Source organism: Mesoplodon bidens (genome assembly GCF_964165515.1).
Source record: "Mesoplodon bidens genome assembly, chromosome: 11".
NCBI lineage: Eukaryota > Metazoa > Chordata > Mammalia > Artiodactyla > Ziphiidae > Mesoplodon > Mesoplodon bidens.
This window is the reverse complement of record NC_138167.1, coordinates 43,002,660-43,024,477: the sequence shown is the minus strand read 5'-3', so window position 1 is coordinate 43,024,477 and position 21,818 is coordinate 43,002,660. Positions and strand designations below refer to the sequence as shown.

General features: G+C 40.7%; 1 protein-coding gene across 3 annotated transcripts in view; it reads right to left on the bottom strand.

Moving 5' to 3' along the window:
• Positions 1-266: 266 nt before the first annotated feature.
• Positions 267-21,818, bottom strand: part of TESPA1 (thymocyte expressed, positive selection associated 1) — a gene marked incomplete at its 5' end in the record, with an annotated part of 33,673 nt that continues 12,121 nt past the window's right edge. For 2 of the 3 annotated variants that reach the window (XM_081250301.1, XM_081250300.1), the window contains 4 exons: positions 267-1,128; positions 15,729-15,822; positions 16,929-17,740; positions 19,535-19,743. In XM_081250301.1, coding sequence (XP_081106427.1) covers positions 923-1,128; positions 15,729-15,822; positions 16,929-17,740; positions 19,535-19,743 — 1,321 coding nt within the window. In that variant the 3' untranslated portion in view covers positions 267-922. The remainder of the gene's footprint in view (positions 1,129-15,728; positions 15,823-16,928; positions 17,741-19,534; positions 19,744-21,818) is intronic. The other variant, XM_081250299.1, reaches the window with a different exon arrangement.

Below are 21,818 nucleotides of genomic sequence, written 5' to 3'. Positions count from 1 at the left end.
TGAGTTTCCTCAGGGCTCACCGACTCACGTTGAAGGGCTGCAGTCACTGATGACTGTGACATCCTTTGTTTACTGGTATGGTAGGCAATATTCTAATTGTCTACCATACACTATCTTGCAGTGTATTAGGCAACCAAGTAATACATTATTGTAAGCGCGTGCACGTGTGTGTGTATGTGACCTCTCCCACCCTACTAAAATTTTCTTCGAGAAGGAATGTATCTAAAATGCTCTATACCACATATGGCCTGGTAGAGTCCTGTCAGTGTTCAAGCTCTGTTTATTGACAAAACATTTTCCTTCTGACACAAACCACAACTGTTTATTCTCTTTAAACAAATGCCAAGGTTTAAAAACATAATTTTATTTGTATTGTTTTCTGCCAGCAGAAAATACTGTGAATTTCTTGCAGTGGCCAAGAGGAGGGACTCTGAATCCCACTCATCTCTTTTCCTATGAAGAGCCAAAATTTAGGATACAGGGAGAAAATGGTTTTAGTGGGGAGGCTCCAAGTGTATCTCCTTGGATGAGTCCTCAAGAAGAAAAAAAGGATACCGGTATGGTGGAAGACTTCCTGGAATTTAATTGGGAGCACAGAGGGATGAATAGAGGCTCAGAGGGAATCCTACTGTAGGCTGCACCAAGGTTTCAGAGCCTGAAAGTGGGATTTGTGCTTCCTCATTTAGCTTGAGCCCTTTGAGAGTATTCCAGTAGCAACCCTTGTTCCTCAAATTTGATGATCCTTAAATCTTCTAACTGTCCTAGGCAGTGTCAAAGCTTGAGAGAAAATTAAGTATTTGTGCAGGTTACCACTGTCCCTATCATGTAGATCATGTATTCTAATACCCACAGAGGAGAAAAACCAAAGAGAAATGAAGTGACTGCCTAAGGTCTGTCTCTGTGCATGCTGTTCCTGATAGCATCAGGATGGAGATTCCAAGTCTCTTACTCTGGTCTTCTGTCCGGGGTACCATGCTGCTTTTCTCCTACTGAGGTCGGGAGTTTGTACGGCCAGAGAGCAGGAGCTGGATATTGGAGGCCATACAGCCTCCTGCAAGAGGAGGTGGGAGTTAGGCTCTTCTATGAAGCCGCTGCTGTCAGAGCATGCGCTGTGGTGGTGGTAAAAGCCTGCAGTGGAAATTTAAAAGAAACACATCATGCATTTTTAAAAAACTGAAGTATAGTTGATGTACAATGTTGTGTTAGTTTCAGGTGTACAGCAAAGTGATTCAGTTATACATACAAATATTCTTTTTCATTATAGGTTATTACAAGATATTGAATACAATTCCCTGTGCCATACAATAAGACCTTGTTGTTTATCTGTTTTATATATAGTTGTGTGTATCTGTTAATCCCAAACTCCTAATTTATCTTTCCCCCTCTCCCACTATCCCCTTTGGTAACCATAAGTTCGCTTTCTATGTCTGTGAGTTTGTTTCTATTTTGTAAATAAGTTCATTTGTATCATTTTTTAGATTCCACATATAAGTGATAACATATGATATTTGTCTTTCTCTGACTTACTTCACTTAGTATGATAATCTCTAGGTCCATCCATGTTGCTGCAGATTGCATTATTTCATTCTTTTTTATGGCTGAGTAATATTTCATTGTGTATATATACCATATCTTCTTTATCTATTCATCTGTCTGTGGACATTTAGGTTGCTTTCATGTCTTGGCTATCGTAAATAGTGCTGCTATGAACATTGGTGTGCACGTATCTTTTTGAATTAGAGTGTTCTCTGTATATATGCCCAGGAGTGGGATTGCTGGAGTATATGGTAACATTGTTTTTAGTTTTTAAAAGGCAATCCCACTACTGGGCATATACCCTGAGAAAACCATAATTCAAAAAGAGTCATGTACCAAAATGTTCATAGCAGCCCTATTCACAATAGCCTGGAGATGGAAACAACCTAAGTGTCCATCATCGGATGAATGGATAAAGAAGATGTGGCACATATATACAATGGAATATTACTCAGCCATAAAAAGAAATGAAATTGAGCTATTTGTAATGAGGTGGATGGACCCAGAGTCTGTCATACAGAGTGAAGTAAGTCAGAAAGAGAAAGACAAATACTGTATGCTGACACATATATATGGAATTTAAGAAAAAAATGTCATGAAGAACATAGGGGTGAGACAGGAATAAAGACACAGACCTACTAGAGAATGGACTTGAGGATATGGGGAGGGGGAAGGGTAAGCTGTGACAAAGCGGAAGAGCGGCATGGACATATATACACTACCAAACGTAAGGTAGATAGCTAGTGGGAAGCAGCCGCCTAGCACAGGGAGATCAGCTCGGTGCTTTGTGACCGCCTGGAGGGGTGGGATAGGGAGGGTGGGAGGGAGACGCAAAAGGGAGGGGATATGGGAACATATGTATATGTATAACTGATTAAATTTGTTATAAAGCAGAAAAAAATAGAACCTCCATACTGTTCTCCATAGTGCCCACACCAATTTACATTCCCACCAACAGTGTAGGAGAGTTCCCTTTTCTCCACACCCTCTCCAGCATTTATGGTTTGTGGGTTTTTTAATGATGGTCATTCCGACTAGTGTGAGGTGATACCTCATTGTAGTTTTGATTTGCATTTCTCTCATAATTCGTGATGTTGAGCATCTTTTCATGCACCTGTTGGCCACCTGTATGTCTTCTTTGGAGAAATGTCTATTTAAGTCTTCAGCTCATTTTTTGATTGGGTTGTTTGTCACATCATGCATCTTTGAGACAACTTTGTGTACTGGATTGGCAGAAACTTTTATACCCTACCTGGGGAAATGTTTCTCACTACTATAAGTAATACTTAAAGTTATTAGCAGCAGCAGCAATGGCATCAAAGAGTCATATGACTTAGGCTTTCTGCTCTTCTCACCATGAAATGAGATTCCTGAAAAAGTTCACTTCTTAATGTTTAGACTTATAAAAGTATACCTATGCTTTTATTCTTATTCTTTTGTATAGACTGCTGAGCACTGCTGGAGAAAATGACAAAACTATTCCCAATCCATGTTCTGCACCTTGAGCTGAGCCCTAACGCTATTCACCAATTCGACTATTAATACTTATTTCTATTAATAAATATTATTCTTGTCCTTTCTCCATAGTGGTGATCTCAAATCTTTATGATCCTCCTCAAATTTCCTGCCTCATGCTTTTAATGATGACCCAACAGGAAAAAGAGAGAAACCAGTAAGCATATATTTCTTGACCTCCTCTCCAGACAACCAATGTAATTGTATTCACACCTGTCCTTTTTCCTTTCCTCTAAACTTAAAGATCCGTACCTCAGTTCCTGGCTAAACCCTCCAAAAGTGCTTTGGATCTCAACTCATTCCAGCTCTCTGTTGACTTCACATCCTCATTTCCCTTCCCTCCTGAACCATGGCCTTCTCCACCCTATTGATTCTTTTCCTTCAGCAAATATACATGCTTAAAACTTCCAAATTCTAGAAAACAAAACAAAACACTCCTTAGAGTCTCTTGACCCCTTTACCTACTTTGTTTGCATAATTTCCTATTCATTTTCACATTAATATTGTAAAGCCCTGTCACACAAATAAAAATACTGTTACCAAGTTTCCTAATCATTTTCTAGTGGAAAATCCAAAGGTATAGTTGCATTGTCTTTCCTAATGGATATTTTGTGACATATGGTACTGAACACTACACCTTCCTTCTTGAAGCAGTATTTTGCCTTTTTAAACTTATACTATAAAATATTTGCCTTCCAACTTGTTGCTTCTACTGTATTTTGTTCTTAATAAAAGGGTGTTAATATTCACTTAGTTACCTAAGATGAAACCTGCAAATTTCTCTGTGTTCCTTTGTTTTTCTCATCCCTTCCCTCTCCCACAAACACAAATATGGTTGGTCTTAGGCTTAGCCATTGTACATATTAAATATCTCAAAATCTCACTCTTCTTCCTCTCAATTCCCAGCACTCTTGTCTTATTTCTGGTCATTACATTTCTCCTCAATCTTTTGTGGTAGACTCTGAGATGATTTTCCTTACTCCACTGGCTCCCTATTTAATCCATCTCCCATACCTCTGCTAGAATGATCTTTCTAAAAGATAAATCTAATCATGTCACTTCCTTCATAAATTTTTAAGTAGTTTCCTATCTTCCTAGACTAAATCAAAACACTGAAAATAACACAGAAGACTTTGTTTCATAAACTGATTTCTATTTATCTTTCCTATTCTTAATTTTGATCTTCTCCCACATATTCCCTTTCGACCACAAGGCAGAAGGTGTAGCTTCTGAAGACACAGTATTATGACATTCCATTCCTCTTTGCCCTTGAACATGTTTTCTCTCTGCCTAGGATATCAACGTCTTGTTTCTTCTTCTACCTCCCCCCCATAACTTTCCCCTGTTCAACCTTTACTCGTCTGTCCAGATTCACCTGGACATGTCATCCTCTGGGAAGTTCATTTTTCTATGTCCCTATGGCATTTGATGAAATTAAATCAAAGTAACTGTGGATTTTCCTATCATGCCTTTCACTAAACTATGAGCTCCAAGTGGCCTGTGAGTGTTCCTGCTTAACCTGCATAACACTCATCTTGTCAGTGAGTTTATAAGAAGGCAGGCAAAATTCAGTGTTGACAAAGGTAGTGAGGTTATTGGTGCTTAACTCAAACGGTTAGGGCACAAGTTAATGAAGGTCAGATTCAAGTAAAGGTAGTGAGGCTTGCTCTGATCCACAGCTACAGTCTGAGCTCCTGCACACTCTGGGCAGTGTGCACTGATGAAAAGAGCACTGGTTTGGAGTCAGGAGACCTAAGTTCTAGTTCTGATTCTGATATTAACTAACTAATTACAAATCTTGCTAAGTAATTTTCCTGCTCTGAGCCTTATCAAGCATAAAACGGTTTTTGCTCTCTATGTGATTATAAGGTTTATGTGAGATAATATCTCCAAAAAGGTTATATAATCACTAAAGGCCATTCACATGAAGGGCTAGGTGAGGTAGTGTGGATGGAGCCAGGGCCTCTGCTCTGTACATCTCCAGGAGCAATGCTTACACTACAGTATATGTGAATGTTGACACATGAAGCCATGTGGCGTGACTGCCTTGGATACAGCCTTGGTAATCCATTGGAATATTTGAAATGTATAACTCAGAAAATGAACATTATGTTATGCATATAGAAATTACTCTTCTGCCTTCCACAGTTCCAAAGAAGAATGAGGCAGTACAGATAAAGGGAAAGCAAAGGAAGAGAAACGAAGATGCAAAGTGTAATGGCAAATACAAATTCAAAATAAGAAGTTAAATTTCCTTGTTGAGAAATAGGCTTTGCCTCCACCCCCCTTTTCTTAAAGCATGGTTTTTTGTTGTTGTTGTTGTTGTTGTTGTTGTTTTTTTGCAGTACGCGGGCCTCCACTGCCGTGGCCTCCCCCGCCGCGGAGCACAGCTTCCGGACGCACAGGCTCAGCGGCATGTGGGATCCTCCCGGACTGGGGCAATAACCCGTGTCCCCTTCATCGGCAGGCGGACTCCCAACCACTGCGCCACCAGGGAAGCCCAAAGCATGGTTCTTTTGTGTGTGGGGAGGGGTGATGAGAACTCTTAAGATTTACTTTCTTAGCAACTTTCAAATTTGCAATACAATATTATTGACTACTGTATCCAGGCTGTATACTATATCCCCATAGCTTATTTATTTTATAACTGAAAGTTTGTGCCTCTTGATCCCCATAACCCATTTCACTTACCCTCCAACACTTTACCCCTCTGGCAACCCCCATCTGTTCTCTGTATAATGAGTTTTGTTTTGTTTGTTTGCTTTGTTTCTACATTCCACATAGAAGTGCAATCATATGGTATTTGTCTTCTCTGTCAGACTGATTTCCTTTAGCATAATACTCTTTTTTAACGTTTTTATTGGAGTATAATTGCTTTACAATGGTGTGTTAGTTTCTGCTCTATAACAAAGTGACATATACATATATCCCCATATCTCTTCCCTCTTGCGTCTCCCTCCCTCCCACTCTCCCTATCCCACCCTTCTAGCTGGTCACAAAGCACCGGGCTGATCTCCCTGTGCTATGTGACTTCTTCCCACTAGCTATCTATTTTACATTTGGTAGTGTATATATGTCAATACCACTCTCTCACTTTGTCCCAGCTTACCCTTCCCCCTTCCCTTGTCCTCAAGTCCATTCTCTAGTAGGTCTGCGTCTTTATACTCCTGAGGTCCATGTATGTTGTTGAAAATGGTAAGATTTCTTTTTTTTAATGGCTGAGTAGTATTCCACTGTATACATATACCACCTCTTCTTTATCCTTTTATCCATTGATGGACACACGTTGTTTCCATATCTTGGCTATTGTAAATAGTGCTGCAATGAACACAAGGGTGCATGTATCTTTTCAAATTAGTGTTTTCATTTTATTTGGATAAACACTCAGCAAAGCATTTACTGGTAGTTCTAATTTTAATTTTTTGAAGAACTTTTTTGAAGAACTGCCATACTGTGTTCCATAGCAGCTGCACCAATTTACACTCCCATCAGCCATTCATGAGGGTTCTCTTTTTTCCACATCCTTGCCAACACTTGATATTTGTTGTCTTTTTTACCATTTTGACAGGTGTGAGTGAGATCACATTGTGGTTTTGACTTGCATTAGTGATGTTGAGCATCTTTTCATGTGCCTATTGACCTGACCTGTATGTCTTCCTTGGAAAAACGTCTATTCAGATCCTGCCTATTTTTTTTTTTTTTTTTTTTTTTGCGGTAGGCGGGCCTCTCACTGTTGTGGCCTCTCCCCCTGCAGAGCACAGGCTCCGGACGCGCAGGCTCAGCAGCCATGGCTCACGGGCCCAGCCGCTCTGCGGCATGTGGGATCTTCCCAGACCGGGGCACGAACCCGTGTCCCCTGCATCGGCAGGCGGACTCTCAACCACTGCGCCACCAGGGAAGCCCCTGCCTATTTTTTAAATAGATTGTTTGTTTTTCTTATTAATTGAGTTATATGAGATCTTACATACTTCGGATATTAACCGCTTATTGGGTATATGATTTGAAAATATCTTCTCCCATTCAGTTGGTTGCCTTTTTATTTTGTTGATGGTTTCCTTCACTGTGCAGAAGCTTTTCAGTTTGATATAGTCTTATGTGTTTACTTTTGCTTTGTTTCCATTGTTTCTGGAGTCAGAACCAAAAAAAAAAAAAATATTGCTAAGATCAATGTTAAGAAGCCTACTGCCTATGCTTTTTTTTCCTAGGATTTTTATGATTTCTGGTTTTACATTCAAGTCCTTAATCCGTTTTGAGTTAATTTTTATGTATGGTGTAAGATAGTGGTCCAGTTTCATACTTTTGCATGTGGTTGTCTAGTTTTCTCAACATAATTTATTGAAGAGACTCTTCTTTCTTTACTGTTTCTTCTTGCCTCCTTTGTTATAAATTGGTTAACCATATATGGGTGGGTTTATTTCTGGGCTCTGTTATCTGTTGCATCAATCTATGTGTCTGTTTTTATGCCAATGCCATATTGTTTTTATTACTATAGTTTTGTAGTATAGTTTGAAATCGGGGAGTGTGATGCCTCCAGCTTTGTTTTTCTTTCTCAAGATTGCTTTGGCTGTTCAGGATCTTTTGTGATTCCATATAAATTTTATGATTGTGTATTTGATTTGTGTGAAAAATACCCTTGGTATTTTGAAAGAGATTGTACTGAATCTGTATATTGCTTTGGGTAGTAAGGAAGTTTTAATAATATTAATTCTTCTACTCCATGAGCACAAAATATCTTTCCATTTATTTGTGTCTTCTTCAATTCTTTCATTAATGTCTTATAGTTTTCAGTGTAGAGGTCTTTAATCTCCTAGGTTAAATTTATTCTAGGTATTTTAATTTACTTTATGATGCAATTATAAATGGGGTTGTTTTAATTTCTCTTTCTGATAGCTCATTGTTAGTGTTTTAAAATGCAACAGATTTTTGTATATCAATTTTTTATCCTGCACCTTTACTGAATTTGTTTATTAGTTCTCACAGTTTTTTGGAGGAGGCTTTAGGGTTTTCCATATATAAAATCATGTCATCGGCAAATAGTGACAACTTTACTTCTTTCTTTCCAATTTGGATGCCTTTTATTTCTTTTTCTTGACTAATTGCTCTGGCTAGGACTTCCAGCACAATGTTGAATAAAAGTGGTGAGTGTGGTCACCCTTTCCTTGCTCCTCATCTTAAAGGAAAAGCTTTCAGCTTTTCCCCATTGAGTATGATGCTGGCTGTGGGCTTGTCATATATGGCCTTTATTATGCTGAGTCATGTTCCCTCTATGCCCACTTTGTTGAGAGCTTTGATATATTTAAGTTGATAGCAAGTTAAGTTTGAATGCATTCTAAAACTCTATGTTTTAATGCCCCCATCCGAATTTTGTGTTTTTTATTTTTATTTATTTTTGTTTTTTAATGAAGTATAGTGGATTTGCAATGTTGTACAAATCTCTGCTGTACAGCAAAGTGACTCAGTTTTAAACATTATACGTTCTTTTAAAATATTCTTTTCCATTATGGTTTGTCCCAGGAGATTGGATATAGTTCCCTCTGCTATATAGTAGGACCTTGTTGTTTCACATTTTGTGTTTTTGATGTCACATTTTACATCTTTTTATTTTGTGTAACTCTTACCTAATTATTTTAGTTCTAGTTATTTTTACTGCTTTTGTATTTTAACCTTCATACTGGATTTATACGTTATTAATCCACTACCTTTAATATATATTTACCTTTACCAGTGAGATTTTCACTTTCATATGTTCTCTTGTTAACAATTAGTGCCCCCTTTTTTCAGCTTAATGAAGGTTCTTTAACATTTACTGCAAGACTGGTTTAGTGGTGATGAACTCCTTTAGCTTTTGTTTGCCTGGAAAGTTCTTTATCTTCTTTTCAATTCTAAATGATTACTTTGCTGGGTAGAGTATTAACTGGTTGGAATTTTATTTCTTTCAGCACTTTGAATATATCATGCCACTCCCAGGCTGCAGTTTTTGCTGAGAAATTGGCTGATAGTCTTATGGGGGTTAGCTTCTGCATAATAAGTTGTTTTTCTCTTGCTATTTTTAAGATTCTCTCTTTATCTTTAACTTTTGACATTTTCATTATAATCTTGGTGTGGCTCTCTTTGGGTTCGCCTTGTGTGGAACACTCTGGGCTTCTTGGATCTAGATGTCTGTTTCCATCACGAAGTTAGGGACATTTTCAGCCATTATTTCTTCAAATATGTTTTCTGCCCCTTTCTTTCTCTCTTTCCCTTCTGGTACCCCTACAATTCAAATGTTATTCCTCTTGATGTTGCCTCATAGGTCCTTTAAGCTATCTTCACTTTTTAAATATCTTTGTTCTTTTTGCTGCTCTGTTGGGTGAGTTCCACTGCCATGTCTTCCAGATCACTGATTCTTTCTCCTGCTTCATCTAGTGTGCTGTTGAACACTGCTAGTGTACATTTCAGTTCAGTTATTGTATTCTTCAAACCTGTGATGTTTGTTTTCTACTTTCTTTTATTATCTATAATTTTGCTTAAAGTTCTCACTGTGTTTATCCATTCTTCTCCTGTGTTTGGTGAGCACTTTAATGACCATTACTTTGAACGCCTTCTCAGGTAAATTACTTGTCTCCGTTTCATTGAGGCATTTTTATTTCTTTTCCCTGGGTTTTTATCTTGTTCTTTCATTTGAAACATATTCTTTGACTCCTCATTTTTGCTTGACTCTCTGTGTTGTTTCTATGTGAAATAGCTATGTCTCCCAGTCTTAAAGGAATGGCCTTGGGTAGGAGATGAACCTTATCATTTAACCTTTCCCTAGCTTGTTGTCTCTCAAACATTTGTGTTTGTCTAAGCAGCCTGATTTGTTCTGGGTAGTTCTCAGTTGTTGAGAATGTGCCAGGACCTGTGAGTGTCCTAGAGGAGGGATCTCAGTTTTGGGCTGATTGAAAGTTAGACCTTCAGGCAGCAGCTTTTAAGATATGCAAATATATACGGTCCTGTGGGACTGAAATTGTAGACTCTGCTGGCATCAAGACCAAGAACCCGGAGGTGTCCCTTTGAGAATGTTGCAAAATTCTGGGCTCCAGTTGAGTGTATAAGCACCTTTCTGGGAGGTACTGGTGAGCTGTAGTGAAGTCAAGTGAAAGTACTGGCTAATGTTCCCCGAGAACACTTCTGTAGCATCTAGATGTGTGGTTAACTTGAACTCTACTTCTCAGGCTGACACTCCAGGACAAGTAAATAGGCCTTTTGCATGGGAAGACTGGGGGTTGTTTCAGTCTGCTGTCTGTGCAGTGCCCTGGGGGTGGTAGCCTGCCAAGAACTATCTCTCTAATTGTTTCAGACCTGTGGAGCCCAGAAAGGCAATCCTATTGGCCATCAGAACTAGGCTGACTCAAGGAGCATTCCCTGTGTGGGCTGTGCTCACCTGGCCACTTTGGTAGGGCCATGGGGTAGTAGTGCGCAGGGGCAGGTCACTCACCTGGCAGGTTAAAACGTGTCTCTTTAGGAAACTTGTAAATCCTTTGTTTTTTTTTGAAATTATGTAAATCTTTTTTAAAGGCTAAATAAGCCCCTTGAAACCTTTACAAACCAGAAATGTCTCTCTCAAGGATATAGAAGCCATTGCTTTGAAATGTATCAAGGATGATAGAACCCCCATCTCCCAGTCTCCAGTCTAACTTAGATGCCTGGCTCCAACTGCAAAACCATGAATTGCCATAAAAATATGAGAGGCATTTATTATTCCTTTGGCTAAAGGCAATTAGCTAATATGGTTGGCCACCTCAGTTACCAGGTGAATCTAGGATGAACTATGTGTGAAAATTGGTGCTGTCAAGTCCTCTTACTTGAGGACCAGTTATTGTTTATTTTGACAACATGTATGTAATGGGTTGTATCTTCTTGGATATATAAGAGGGTAAGATCCCTTTCTGTCTCTGCAATCTCTTTAGCACATCCTTTGCCTGTAATGCACATCATATTCTGGTTTAATGCTTATTCAAAAACAAAACTTTTTTCTTTCTCTTATACCTTTCTGGAGAGGGATTCTGGGGTGGCAGAAGATTTTGTTTTTAATTATATTTCCCCCACAGACCCAAAACAACCTTGGTAAGAAATGTAAATGAGGCAGAAAAATAATTATCACATTCTCATAGTCCTCTCTCTCTTTCCTCTCCCTTTTCTTGTCTCTCCCTACACTTCCTATCTGATAGTTCCTCTTGAGAATTTATTTTGGTATAAAAATAACTGTGCCCAGGGTCATCACCTATAAAATGGGGAACAATAAAACAACTTATATCACAAGATTAAATGATTTAATTCCCACAAAGTGCTAAGGATAGTGTATGACAGGTAATAAGCACTATATATATTTGTTATTGTTAATATTACATAATGGCAAAATCTTTCATCAAAGAGCAAGTCTGTAGCTACTTGGCTCACAGAGTTTCCACCAAGTACAAACATAGTGTGTTGAGTTACCCACCATTTGGGATTATCTCAGACTAGCTTTCTTCTTTATCCTGTGCTCTGCATCAGCGTCCCCACCTAATCCTTCCTGACTCTTCTCCCACTGCTGCTAGCAGTGTTGACAATAAAATGAAACCTCTCACCTCTAGATATGATCACTTCACAAACAGGATATATATTATGCTGTGCTACTTCAGATCTGGTAAAAGAAACAACAACAACAACAATAAAAATAAAAATATTCTCCTTAGCCGTGCTTCTCATAAATGTGGTAAAGGTCAAATGACTTAAATTTCAGCAACAGGGCACCAATAAAAGGGCCACGAAGTTGAAATTCTTGAGCAAGGTGCAAATTATGAGGGATGAGTGTCATTCTTTGCCAGGAACTTGGAGGAAGATTAAGACTTCTCTGGAAGAGACTAAAAGATGGAGTGGGAGGAATGAAAGCTGATAGCTGGGAACATCTTTTAACAGAAAATGTGCCCTTGTGCTAATTACAGAAAGGTGCTCATCTTATATAGATAAATAAGCAGAAAAAAAGAAACTCCCTCTTAGAAGAAGAAGACCCTTGAGATTATGGAAGGTAAGCTCAGTAGAGCTGGGTTCCAACCCTTATTTGCCTATTCAAGTGAGTGTCATTGTGAAATATGAGGACCACACAACTAGACACTGCTGCTGGCTGGGTGCTGCTACCACTTTCTATCCATGCTTGCACCTCTCCTATGCTTGATAACAAGTAGTAGATTAACACCTGGGACTAGATACAGAGATCCTGGGACATAATTACAGATCCTGGAAGGGGCAGTAGATCTGAGGAACGGTCCCACCTAGTTCTGCCTTTGATGGTGGTGAGTGAATTTCCCTACCCATGTTTCTTATGCAGTCTTTAATCTTGCCAGTACTGAGCTGTTTTCATAGCTACTTCCCACTCCATGTGATCTCTTAAAGGATGATAGAGAAGTAGATTGAGAGAGATAGCTTATAGCTTTGTGAGAAGATTATTAAAGAAACTCATAGAACATTGGAATGATTTGGGAACCACTGTGACCCCCTGCCTCAGCTGAAGTCTGTGTCAGTGAAGAAGAGATCTCTCATTTTTCTAGGCGAATCATAAAAGGAAAATCTATAAAATCACCTCCTTATTTACCTGAGAGGCTAAGTGCATTGAATTTCTAAAGTTACTGTGTTTCATTGAATCTGATAAAACATAGTTTTTAAGACATAATTAATTTTATATTCCATTAAGAAGACAAGTATATGTATTTTATATATATATATATATATATATATATATACACACCCACACACACAAGTATATTGGTTGACACTGCCAACTGTTAGACCCATTCTATTTCAGAGATATTCAAGTGCAGAAAAATGTACATCTTAGAATAAGTGAAATATAGCATCTCTAAACACAGTAACTCCTGCTGTAATGAAATCCTATCACCTAGCAGAAAATGGAGTCTAGTTACATCTAGTTACTTATTTGAAATGTTTAACTCCTAGAAACTTCCTCCCTGGCAATTCAATTCCAATCTTTCTGTATACTGACCTTTAGTCAAAGATGGGACATTTGTGAGAGGAACTGATGTTTTGGGTATTGCATGAATTGTCTAGAAAGGTATAATCATATAGATCCTACACAGCCTGCTTTGCTGGACAAATTGGCATTTTCTTGTGCGAGGCTGACATCTGCTGGACAAGTAACGCTTGAGCAAAGCTTTGTTTTGCTATTTTAGAATAAATTAAAATTTTTGGCAGGGAAACCTAGCTGTGGTGCATATACTCCACATTTTCTGTTTGAATTTGGTAAGTTTAGCAGTTAATTTCCTTTTCAAATTTTGTATGCTGTGGCTGAGTTTCAATGAGCTTTAGAATGAGAGCTTACCCTCAGGGCATCTTTAATATGTGACGATGAAGCCCTTTAATTAAACTAGTCTTTCTTAACCCTCATGGGGTGCCAGAATCACTGTCTGTGAGAGACTGTTTATAAAGATGGCCATAGCAACCCTCCCATTCCACATTGCCTTTTCACAGTGTGACTTTGCCACTCCTATTAAAAAAGTAAAGTCTGTTTTCCTTCCCTTTGAATCTAGGTTGGCTTTGTGCTTTGATTTGAGCAATAACATGTGGTAGAGGGGGCATTGTACAACTTAAAACATATCCTTAAAAAGAGCCATTGCAACTTCAGTTGTTGCTGAACATCCACGTAACAAAGACAAGTTTAGACTACTGAAGAATGACTCACCACATGGAGAGAGTGCCTGACTGGCTGACAGTAGCACAGAGATTCAGCACCAAGGCTAGCGCCAATAGGGTGAGCCCATTTAGACCTTCTAGTCCAGCCCGGTCAACCAGCCAAAAGCAGCTGCATAAGTGAACCCAGATGAACCAAGCAGAATAATCCCCCCAGTAAACCCACGAAATAGCAAGAAATAATAAATAAGTTTTCCTTTAAGTCACTACATTTTGGGTGGTTTATTATGCAAAAATAGGTAACTGCTAACACTAGGAAACTTTTAAAGAAGAATAAACAATAATGCCCAAGTCCAAACCTAAGAGATTTGTATTTAATTTTATTAGGTGGAGTCCAGGAAATAGCAATTTTTTAAAAAGCTTGTAAGATTGGGATTCACTGATCTAAATATTTTGCCCATGATTACCTTTTCTAAAATCAGCAGCAGCAACAGCAACATCATAACAGTTATTCCAGCATGGTACATTACCTACACAAACTCTCTGTAACGTTTCATAGGAACAAACAAAGTTAAGTGATTTGGGCAAGATTATTGAGCTAGTAGGAAGTAGGTCATTTGACTCCATATCTTAAAATTTTTCAACTACATATAGTAGATTGCTGTCTTCTGACATTTACCTCTTTTGTGAGTGACTGATACATACAAGCTATATATCTGGAGATGAAAGTTATGAGTAAGAGAGAAAGTAGAGTGATTAGGACCCTAAAACCACAGATAATTAGAATTAAAGGAGTTAGAATCATAAAGACCTTTGTGATTCTGGACCAGTAACAATGAAATTTTGGTGTTAAACAAAAAGCTATTGGACTAGGAAGTGCAGTAAATAGTACTAAGACATTAAAAATGGAGGGAACCCTAAGCAAGATGATTCATTTACTTAATTCAAGAAATATTTCAATTCTTCCTATCTTGGAAAAATCATTATCTCTGATGCCATATTCCCTGTGGTCCTAGCGGATAGGCAGTTGAAATACCAGGAGATTAATTTCTGCTTAGTTTAAATAATAAATCTTTAGTCAAAATTTTCAAAAAATAAAGGAAAGCTCTGAAAGAGTTAATACTCAAAATTCATATCTAGAGGAAAGACATTTTAGCTGCAATAACTACCTACGTGAGATTCATTGTCCTTCTTTGAGGAGAGAAGGAGAGCCTACATCAGTACATCAGAGCCTAGCTGCAGAATGGAACTCAGAGCCTAGATGAACATACATGTGAGATACACTGAGAACTCTTGCCTAAGTCCTATGATCTGGGCTGATTAGAAAGTGGCTAAAAGCAGGTGCTGGGGTATAAATATCCATGGTTGGTCTTCATCTGGTTGGTCTTCACCTGTTGCAAACTACAATGCTTCTCAAACTTCAATGTGCAAGTAAATAACCTAAGGATCTTAATAAAATTTGATCCCTTAAGTCAGGGGTGGGGAAGGGCTGGGATTCCACATTTCTAACAAAATCCCAAACGATGCTAATACTGCTGATCTGCAGACTACATTTTGAATATTAAGGTTATACAGAATTTTCCCCCCGAATAACAGTTCTCAGACTGTGATCACCAGACCAACAGCATTGACATCACTTGAGAATTTGTTAGAAATGCAAATTCCTAGGCGCTGTCCAGATCTATTCAATCAGAAACTCTGGGAGTTGGGACCCAGCCATCTGTAGTGTCACAAGCCCTCCAGGTGATTTTGATGCTAAAGTTTGAGAACCACTGATCTAGAAAAGTATTTATCCAGCCATAATAGAATTACACTAGGAGCTTAAAAACAAAAAAAATCAGTCCCTGGGCTCCACGCCATACCAATTAAATCAGAAGGCAGGATGTGGGACAATTCACTGTGAGTATTTTAAAAAATCTTCCTATGTGCTTCCAATGTGCAGCGAGGTTTGAGAACCACACACACACATGAGAGAGAGAGAGAGAGAGAGAGAGAGAGAGAGAGAGAGAGAGAGAGAGATCCACTTCACTTACTTCCTGAGTCCTTGCCAGCAAAAGTCTGGTAGAGGTGGTGGTTTCTGGATCTGCTGGGCCAGTGGCTCTCCTCCTCCTCACTGTTGCTTTGCACCTGTAACCAAGATCCCGGCAGAACTCAGTCAGTGCCAGTGTTGGAGAAAAGTGCAGAATGGCAGATAGCTGTAAGGGAAAGAGGCTGAATGTACTTGAGAGACTTGGCCTCTTCTCTTGTGGTAGGAGCCTGGTAGTGAGGAAGGCAGGAACAGCTCTACATTCAATGAGAGGTGACATACATGCAAATGACACTGCAAATCATCATGGCTTCTCTTTGTGGCAAGGATTTGAGGGCTTTTCCTCGAGACTCTAGCACTTGAAGGCAGTACTGTCTATAGACCCAGGCAAGAAGAATTCCAACTTTTAGAGAGCTCATGGGATGAAGAGTTGGTGGACCTAGAGGATGTGTCCACTTTGATCTTGTACTACCTCTTCTAGAACATGCTCTGGATACCCAGAATTCCCCCAAATGCTATTCAAATGGCCCCAAGCCTGTTTCAGGGAAATGCATTGGCTTTGCCTGGTGTCTGTTCTCTCAAAGACCAGCCTTTCTCCTAGTGTATGCACTCCCAGGCCTGAGTGATGACTAATGGTGGTTATATGTGTGGGTAGGGGTTTTGTGGCATTTGTATATGCAGGCTGGGGTGTTCACATATGTATGTGCAAAATCCCTTATGGTGCAGGGCAGATCTGGCCATGGGAAGAGAAGGGGACAGGATGGGGAGGATGTCTGCCCACCCTGCCATGTTCTAGCACTGAAGTCCTAAGAGTGAGAATTCTAGATTTGAACCTGAACTTCTAGGACTTTGTGGTTACATACTTGTCAAGGTAGAAGAGAAGATTTTATTTAATCGTGTTTAGCCTAGTGCATAACCTCTATCTGTACCCTTGTGTGGATCCCACAAATGACCGGGGCAGGTGTGCTTGATGAGAAACTTCAGTGAAGATCAGATTAGATAAGGAATTAGAAAAATAGTGCTAGAAACCTGGGCACTCTTAAGAAACCAGGCTCATTTCTTTTTCTCCCTCCTTTTATATTAACCCATTCCCAAAGGTTTCTGAATGTAATTCAAGAATTGATATATCTGGTGAGGAAAAGGAGCCTGGATTTCCTTTACCCAAGGGAAGGAATCCAGAGCCTTTCTCTGCCAGCCTCTCCCTCACTTTCAACCCACTCACCTCCAAGTCCAAAGTGTCCTGCAGCTGCTGGGTTAGAGATTGGTGCAGTTCTGTTCTCTCTTGGCCCTGTTTCCATCTCTGTTGGATGACGGACAGGTCCAGTGATTTAACCTTCCTGCCCATGGGATTCTTCTGAAACAGACTCTTTCTTGCTCTGCTCTTTCTTTTCCAAAAGGTCTCATCCTTGGATGAATGGGCTTCCTTACTGGTGGCTTGTAGACCCCACAGCTGTCTTTTTACCTGTGCAGGGTCTGTGCTCCACTGTAGATCTGCTCTGGGCAGAGAATGTGTGCAACAGGGGTTAGAATCCAGAGTTTCTGGTGGTTCTTGCAATGTGGACATCCCCTGCTGTGTTTCCTCTTTAAAGCAGAGGGCACATGGACAGGAAGAAGTAGGCAGCTTTGTACCCCTGATAGGGGGCACAGGATCTCCCTGTGGGACTGGCCCAAACCCAGGGTCTTGCTGGAGGACCAACTTCTCTCCTCGCACTCTGTCCATCACTTCCCACACCACCTGGTCTAAACTGTTCCTTTTGAGGGTGTGGTCGGGTGGTGATAGCCTATCTCGTGGGCATGTGTACAGGCACATTTTGGAGATGGCTTTCCGGAGGCGCTCTCTGGGTGAGTGAGGTTCAGGTTCTGGGGCCAGAATCTTGATGGATGGCACATCAGTTGGGTTGCAATTCCAGAACATGTGGGATGGTGTGAACTTTTGGACAGGGGTCTTAGATACGTAGGAGTAGAGACAGAAGAAGGCATCGGCGGTGACGGCCAGTGTTTGCACTTGCTTAAACCTGCCTGAGTGCAAGGGTTGAAGATGGTGAGTCTAGGGGTCATCAGCAAATTACTTCTTGAATCTTTCCCTTCAGTAGCCTTCCTAAAACTCAAAATTCAGAAAGAAGGTGCCATTTTCTCTACCAGCGTTTCTCCCATTTAGACTTCTGACACCCAGGATTCTTTCTTGACCTTCTTGACTTTTTGACTCCCTATCCCAAATAGTCCAAAAATTAATTCTATATGGGATGAAAAACTTTTCTGTATCTTGATTTAGCATAACCTTTCTGCTGTCAGTATACAATGGTCTCTATCACTGTGTTTGCCTTAGATGACAAACATGACTAAAAAGGGCAAAACTAACATTATTTTCTTAGTAAGAAAACTTTAGGGTTATAGAAGTCTTCTTTGATAGCAGCAAATTTGAGGGATAGCAATTACTAGGCAATGGACAGGGGTAGAGAAATTTAGATGGACTATATCATTTCTGCTAGACTTTGCTTCTCAAAGTGTGGCCAGTAGTCCAGTAGCATTGGCATTAATTGGGAAGTTATTGTAAATACAGACTCTCAGACTGTATCCTACACATTTTAGCAATATCCTTCAGTAATTCATACATACACCCATGTTGGAAAAGCACTGTGATAAACCATATATCCATTAAACTGTAAGTGTCCTAAAGGCAAGAATCATGTTTCTCTTGCCTAGCTGCTGTTCTTCCAGAATTTAACAACTAATTATGTACTTGGCACATAAAATAAATTCAACAAATCATCCTCAATCTTTAGTGTGCATAAGAATCATCTAAAGTGCTTGTGCAAATACTCCAACTCAAAATCCTTGTTCCAGCAGGTGGAGCTCAGAAGCGTAGTTTTACCAAGTTTTTAAGTTGAATCTGTTAAAAGAATCTGAAACAGCACTATCAGAAACACTATGTTGGGGACCTGTAAAAGAATATAATTTGAAATATACTGTAACATATAGAATAAAATAGTCTTTTATCCCTCATCCAGGTAGAGAAGCCCTCTCATATCTTTCCTTAGTATGGAATTGGGACAACTTAAATCATTGTTTCCCTAGATGTGGTCTAAGGATTATTCATAAGAATCATCGGCGTGCTTACTTAAAATAAATATTCCTGAGCCCTTCCTTCTCTGGAAGAAAAGCCTATGAATATTTTATTAACTCCTGCACAATTTAACATAATTAACAGAACCACTGCCCTAAATGAAAATGATTTTAATGTAGTGGCTATAAATGGGGAACATTCAATAATTCCAACTGAGAAACAGAAAATGGGGACAAGATTTTTTTTTTTTTTTTTTTTTTTTTTTTTTGCAGTACGCGGGCCTCTCACTGTTGTGGCCTCTCCCTTTGCGGAGCACAGGCTCTGGACACGCAGGCCCAGCGGCCATGGCTCACGGGGCCCAGCCGCTCCGCGGCATGTGGGATCTTCCCGGACCGGGGCACGAACCCGTGTCCCCTGCATCGGCAGGCGGACTCTCAACCACTGCGCCACCAGGGAAGCCCGGGGACAAGATTTAAAGACATTGTTCCTATTTGATTCAGCTAAAAGAGAGAAGACCTAAAGAAAGTAATAGTGATATGAGGCCTCTTGAAGACAATTTCTTCAAGAGAGAGAAGCAGAAGTCAAAGTTCTCTATCTTCACTGAAGACAGCATAGGAAGAAATAGACACAAGAGACAAAAGGTCGAGTGAAGCTGACCAAGAGAAAGTAGTATTTAGAGCCACTGATCCCTGTTGTGAATGACTGGAGGCTGGGAGAGAAGTTGAGCATATATCTGTGGTAACACTCACTGGCCAGCATGAGGCACGGGTCTTCCATCTCAATCCTCCGCACCTGGGACTTCAGGAAGAGCTGGAAATCAATGCCTTTGGCCTGAGACGGGGTGGTGAAAAATCGGGCAGGAATTCGAGAAGTGTCTTTGTCGTCCTCCTGGCCAAAGCCCAGACTGAAAAGGACATCTTCTGCATCTTCTTGTACCTTGTCCAGAATCTCTGAGATGCTGCAAAGAGGGGGTTTGGGTAAATAAGCAAAGCTCTGAGACACAGGGTAATCCAGAGTATCTAATAAAAGTGTCAGGAGACTGAGATACCTTTCTGGCCATTTCTCCCTCTACCACTGTGACTGAGAAAAGCTTTCACTTCTCTGAGTCTAAACTCTCTGTCTGAAACATGGGAATTACAATCTCGCCCTGGTTTAAAAATTGAACGAGATTCTGTCATGACTACAGTGATTACAGATGAATGAAAATTTGCTATGAGAGGGATCTGAAAAATCAAAAGCAGTCTAGATGCAAAGAAACCTTGCGGTTGTGTTATTAACCTGTCAGTTCCCACTTGCACATACTATGATACAGCTGGCTTTTGCCAAGCGCTTTGTAACTTGCTACCCAGCTTGTGCCAGTGGCTGTGTGGGACAACCAGGCAATGAGTGTGTAAGGAAAATAAAACTCATTTTATTCTCACCCTGAGGATAAAATTTTATCTATACAGGTATGCTCAAAACCTGATTTTGAGAACTAGGCCCCTTTACAGCACAATTTCAGGATAGAAGTCCTGCATTACAGACCAAACAATTTCTCTCTGTCTCTGTCTGTCTCTCTGTCTCTGTCTCTCTCTCGGTATGGCACCAACATATGTCTACATCCAAAGCTTGGTAGCACCAAGCTGGGTGACGCTAGAGCTCACCAACTATGTGTTCCAAACAACAATGTGGGTAGGGGAGCTGTGAATTATTTGAGGCTTTGACTAATCACTGTTACTCTCTTCAGAAAGGATGCCGGGCTTTTTGATCCAAATTGAGACCATCTTATTCAAGTTAATAGCTGGATAATTGGAATCCCTGGATCTATTCTCGTGCATTCCTCCTAACTGCCAATTTTATCTTCATGATCCTAAGTTTCCTTATCTGAATTGTGGGCATAAGACTAGATCACCGAGGAGGGGGGGAGATCAAGGTGGCAGAGAAGGAAGATGCTGAGTTCACCCACCCCAACAAACAGAACAAAAATACATCTCCATGAGGAGCAACTCTCGCTGAAAACACATTGGAGACTGATACACTCTTACACAGCCAAGGCTGTAAAGCAAGATCTACACGGAACTGGGTAGGAAGAGAAGAGAAACAGTCAGGTCAGGACCTGCATCCCTGCAAGGGGACACAGAGGAAGAGGGGGATTACATGGGCTCTGAGATCCTCCCTGGGGAGTGGACAGTTCACACCACAAATTGGGCACCCCAGCCCTAGGGTCTGATGCTGGGCAGAGGAGTCCCATTAGCTGGCTTGAAAACCAGTAGGACCAACAGGAGGGCTGCAGGAACCCTAGACTCTGCTCGCGAAGAGAGCGCACTCGCTCGCTGACTCCCTGAGACAAGGAGGAGGAAGCAGATTGAAAGTGCCTTGGCTCTGGCCAGCTTCCTGCGACCCACACGGGGCACCCACTCTAGTCCCTCTTTCTCCATGGTGCATCTCTCCACTAGAGTGAAGGCTGCCATTACTGAGAAGAGTGTGTAGCTGTGGGTGATGGAGCTGGCTTGGACCTGGCGCTACATCTGAACCGGGCAATGGCAGCCATTACTGACGCTCCCAGCAGAGGCAGATGGAGAGAGGTCTGGAACTCTGACTCGTGTGCCAGGACCGCTCCCCAGTGGGCCCTTGCTTGCAATGGGCACCTGCCCTGGCCCTTCTTGCTCCAGCCTTGCTCCCCTCTGGGGCGAAGGTACCAATGGTGGGATGCAGGAGAGCACACACTCAGAGGGAGTGGAACCAGCTCAGACCTGACCCTCAGGAATTCTGCTCCAGCAACTTAGGACACAATCTTGCCCCGGCTAGGGTGCTGTGAGCCACTGAGCACAGGAGAAGCCCTGGCTGACACCAGGCTCTGGCTCTAGCCCTTCCATCTCCAGCCACAGCTTCCACTAAGGTGATAGCTGCCAGCACACCTCAGGGGGAAGAGGTGACTTGTGTCCACTTCAGACCCGGTTATAAAGCTACAGTCATCAGAACAGTTTGGTACTGGCACAAAAGCAGTTATATAGATCAATGGAACAGAATAGAGAGCCCAGAAAAAAAAAACCA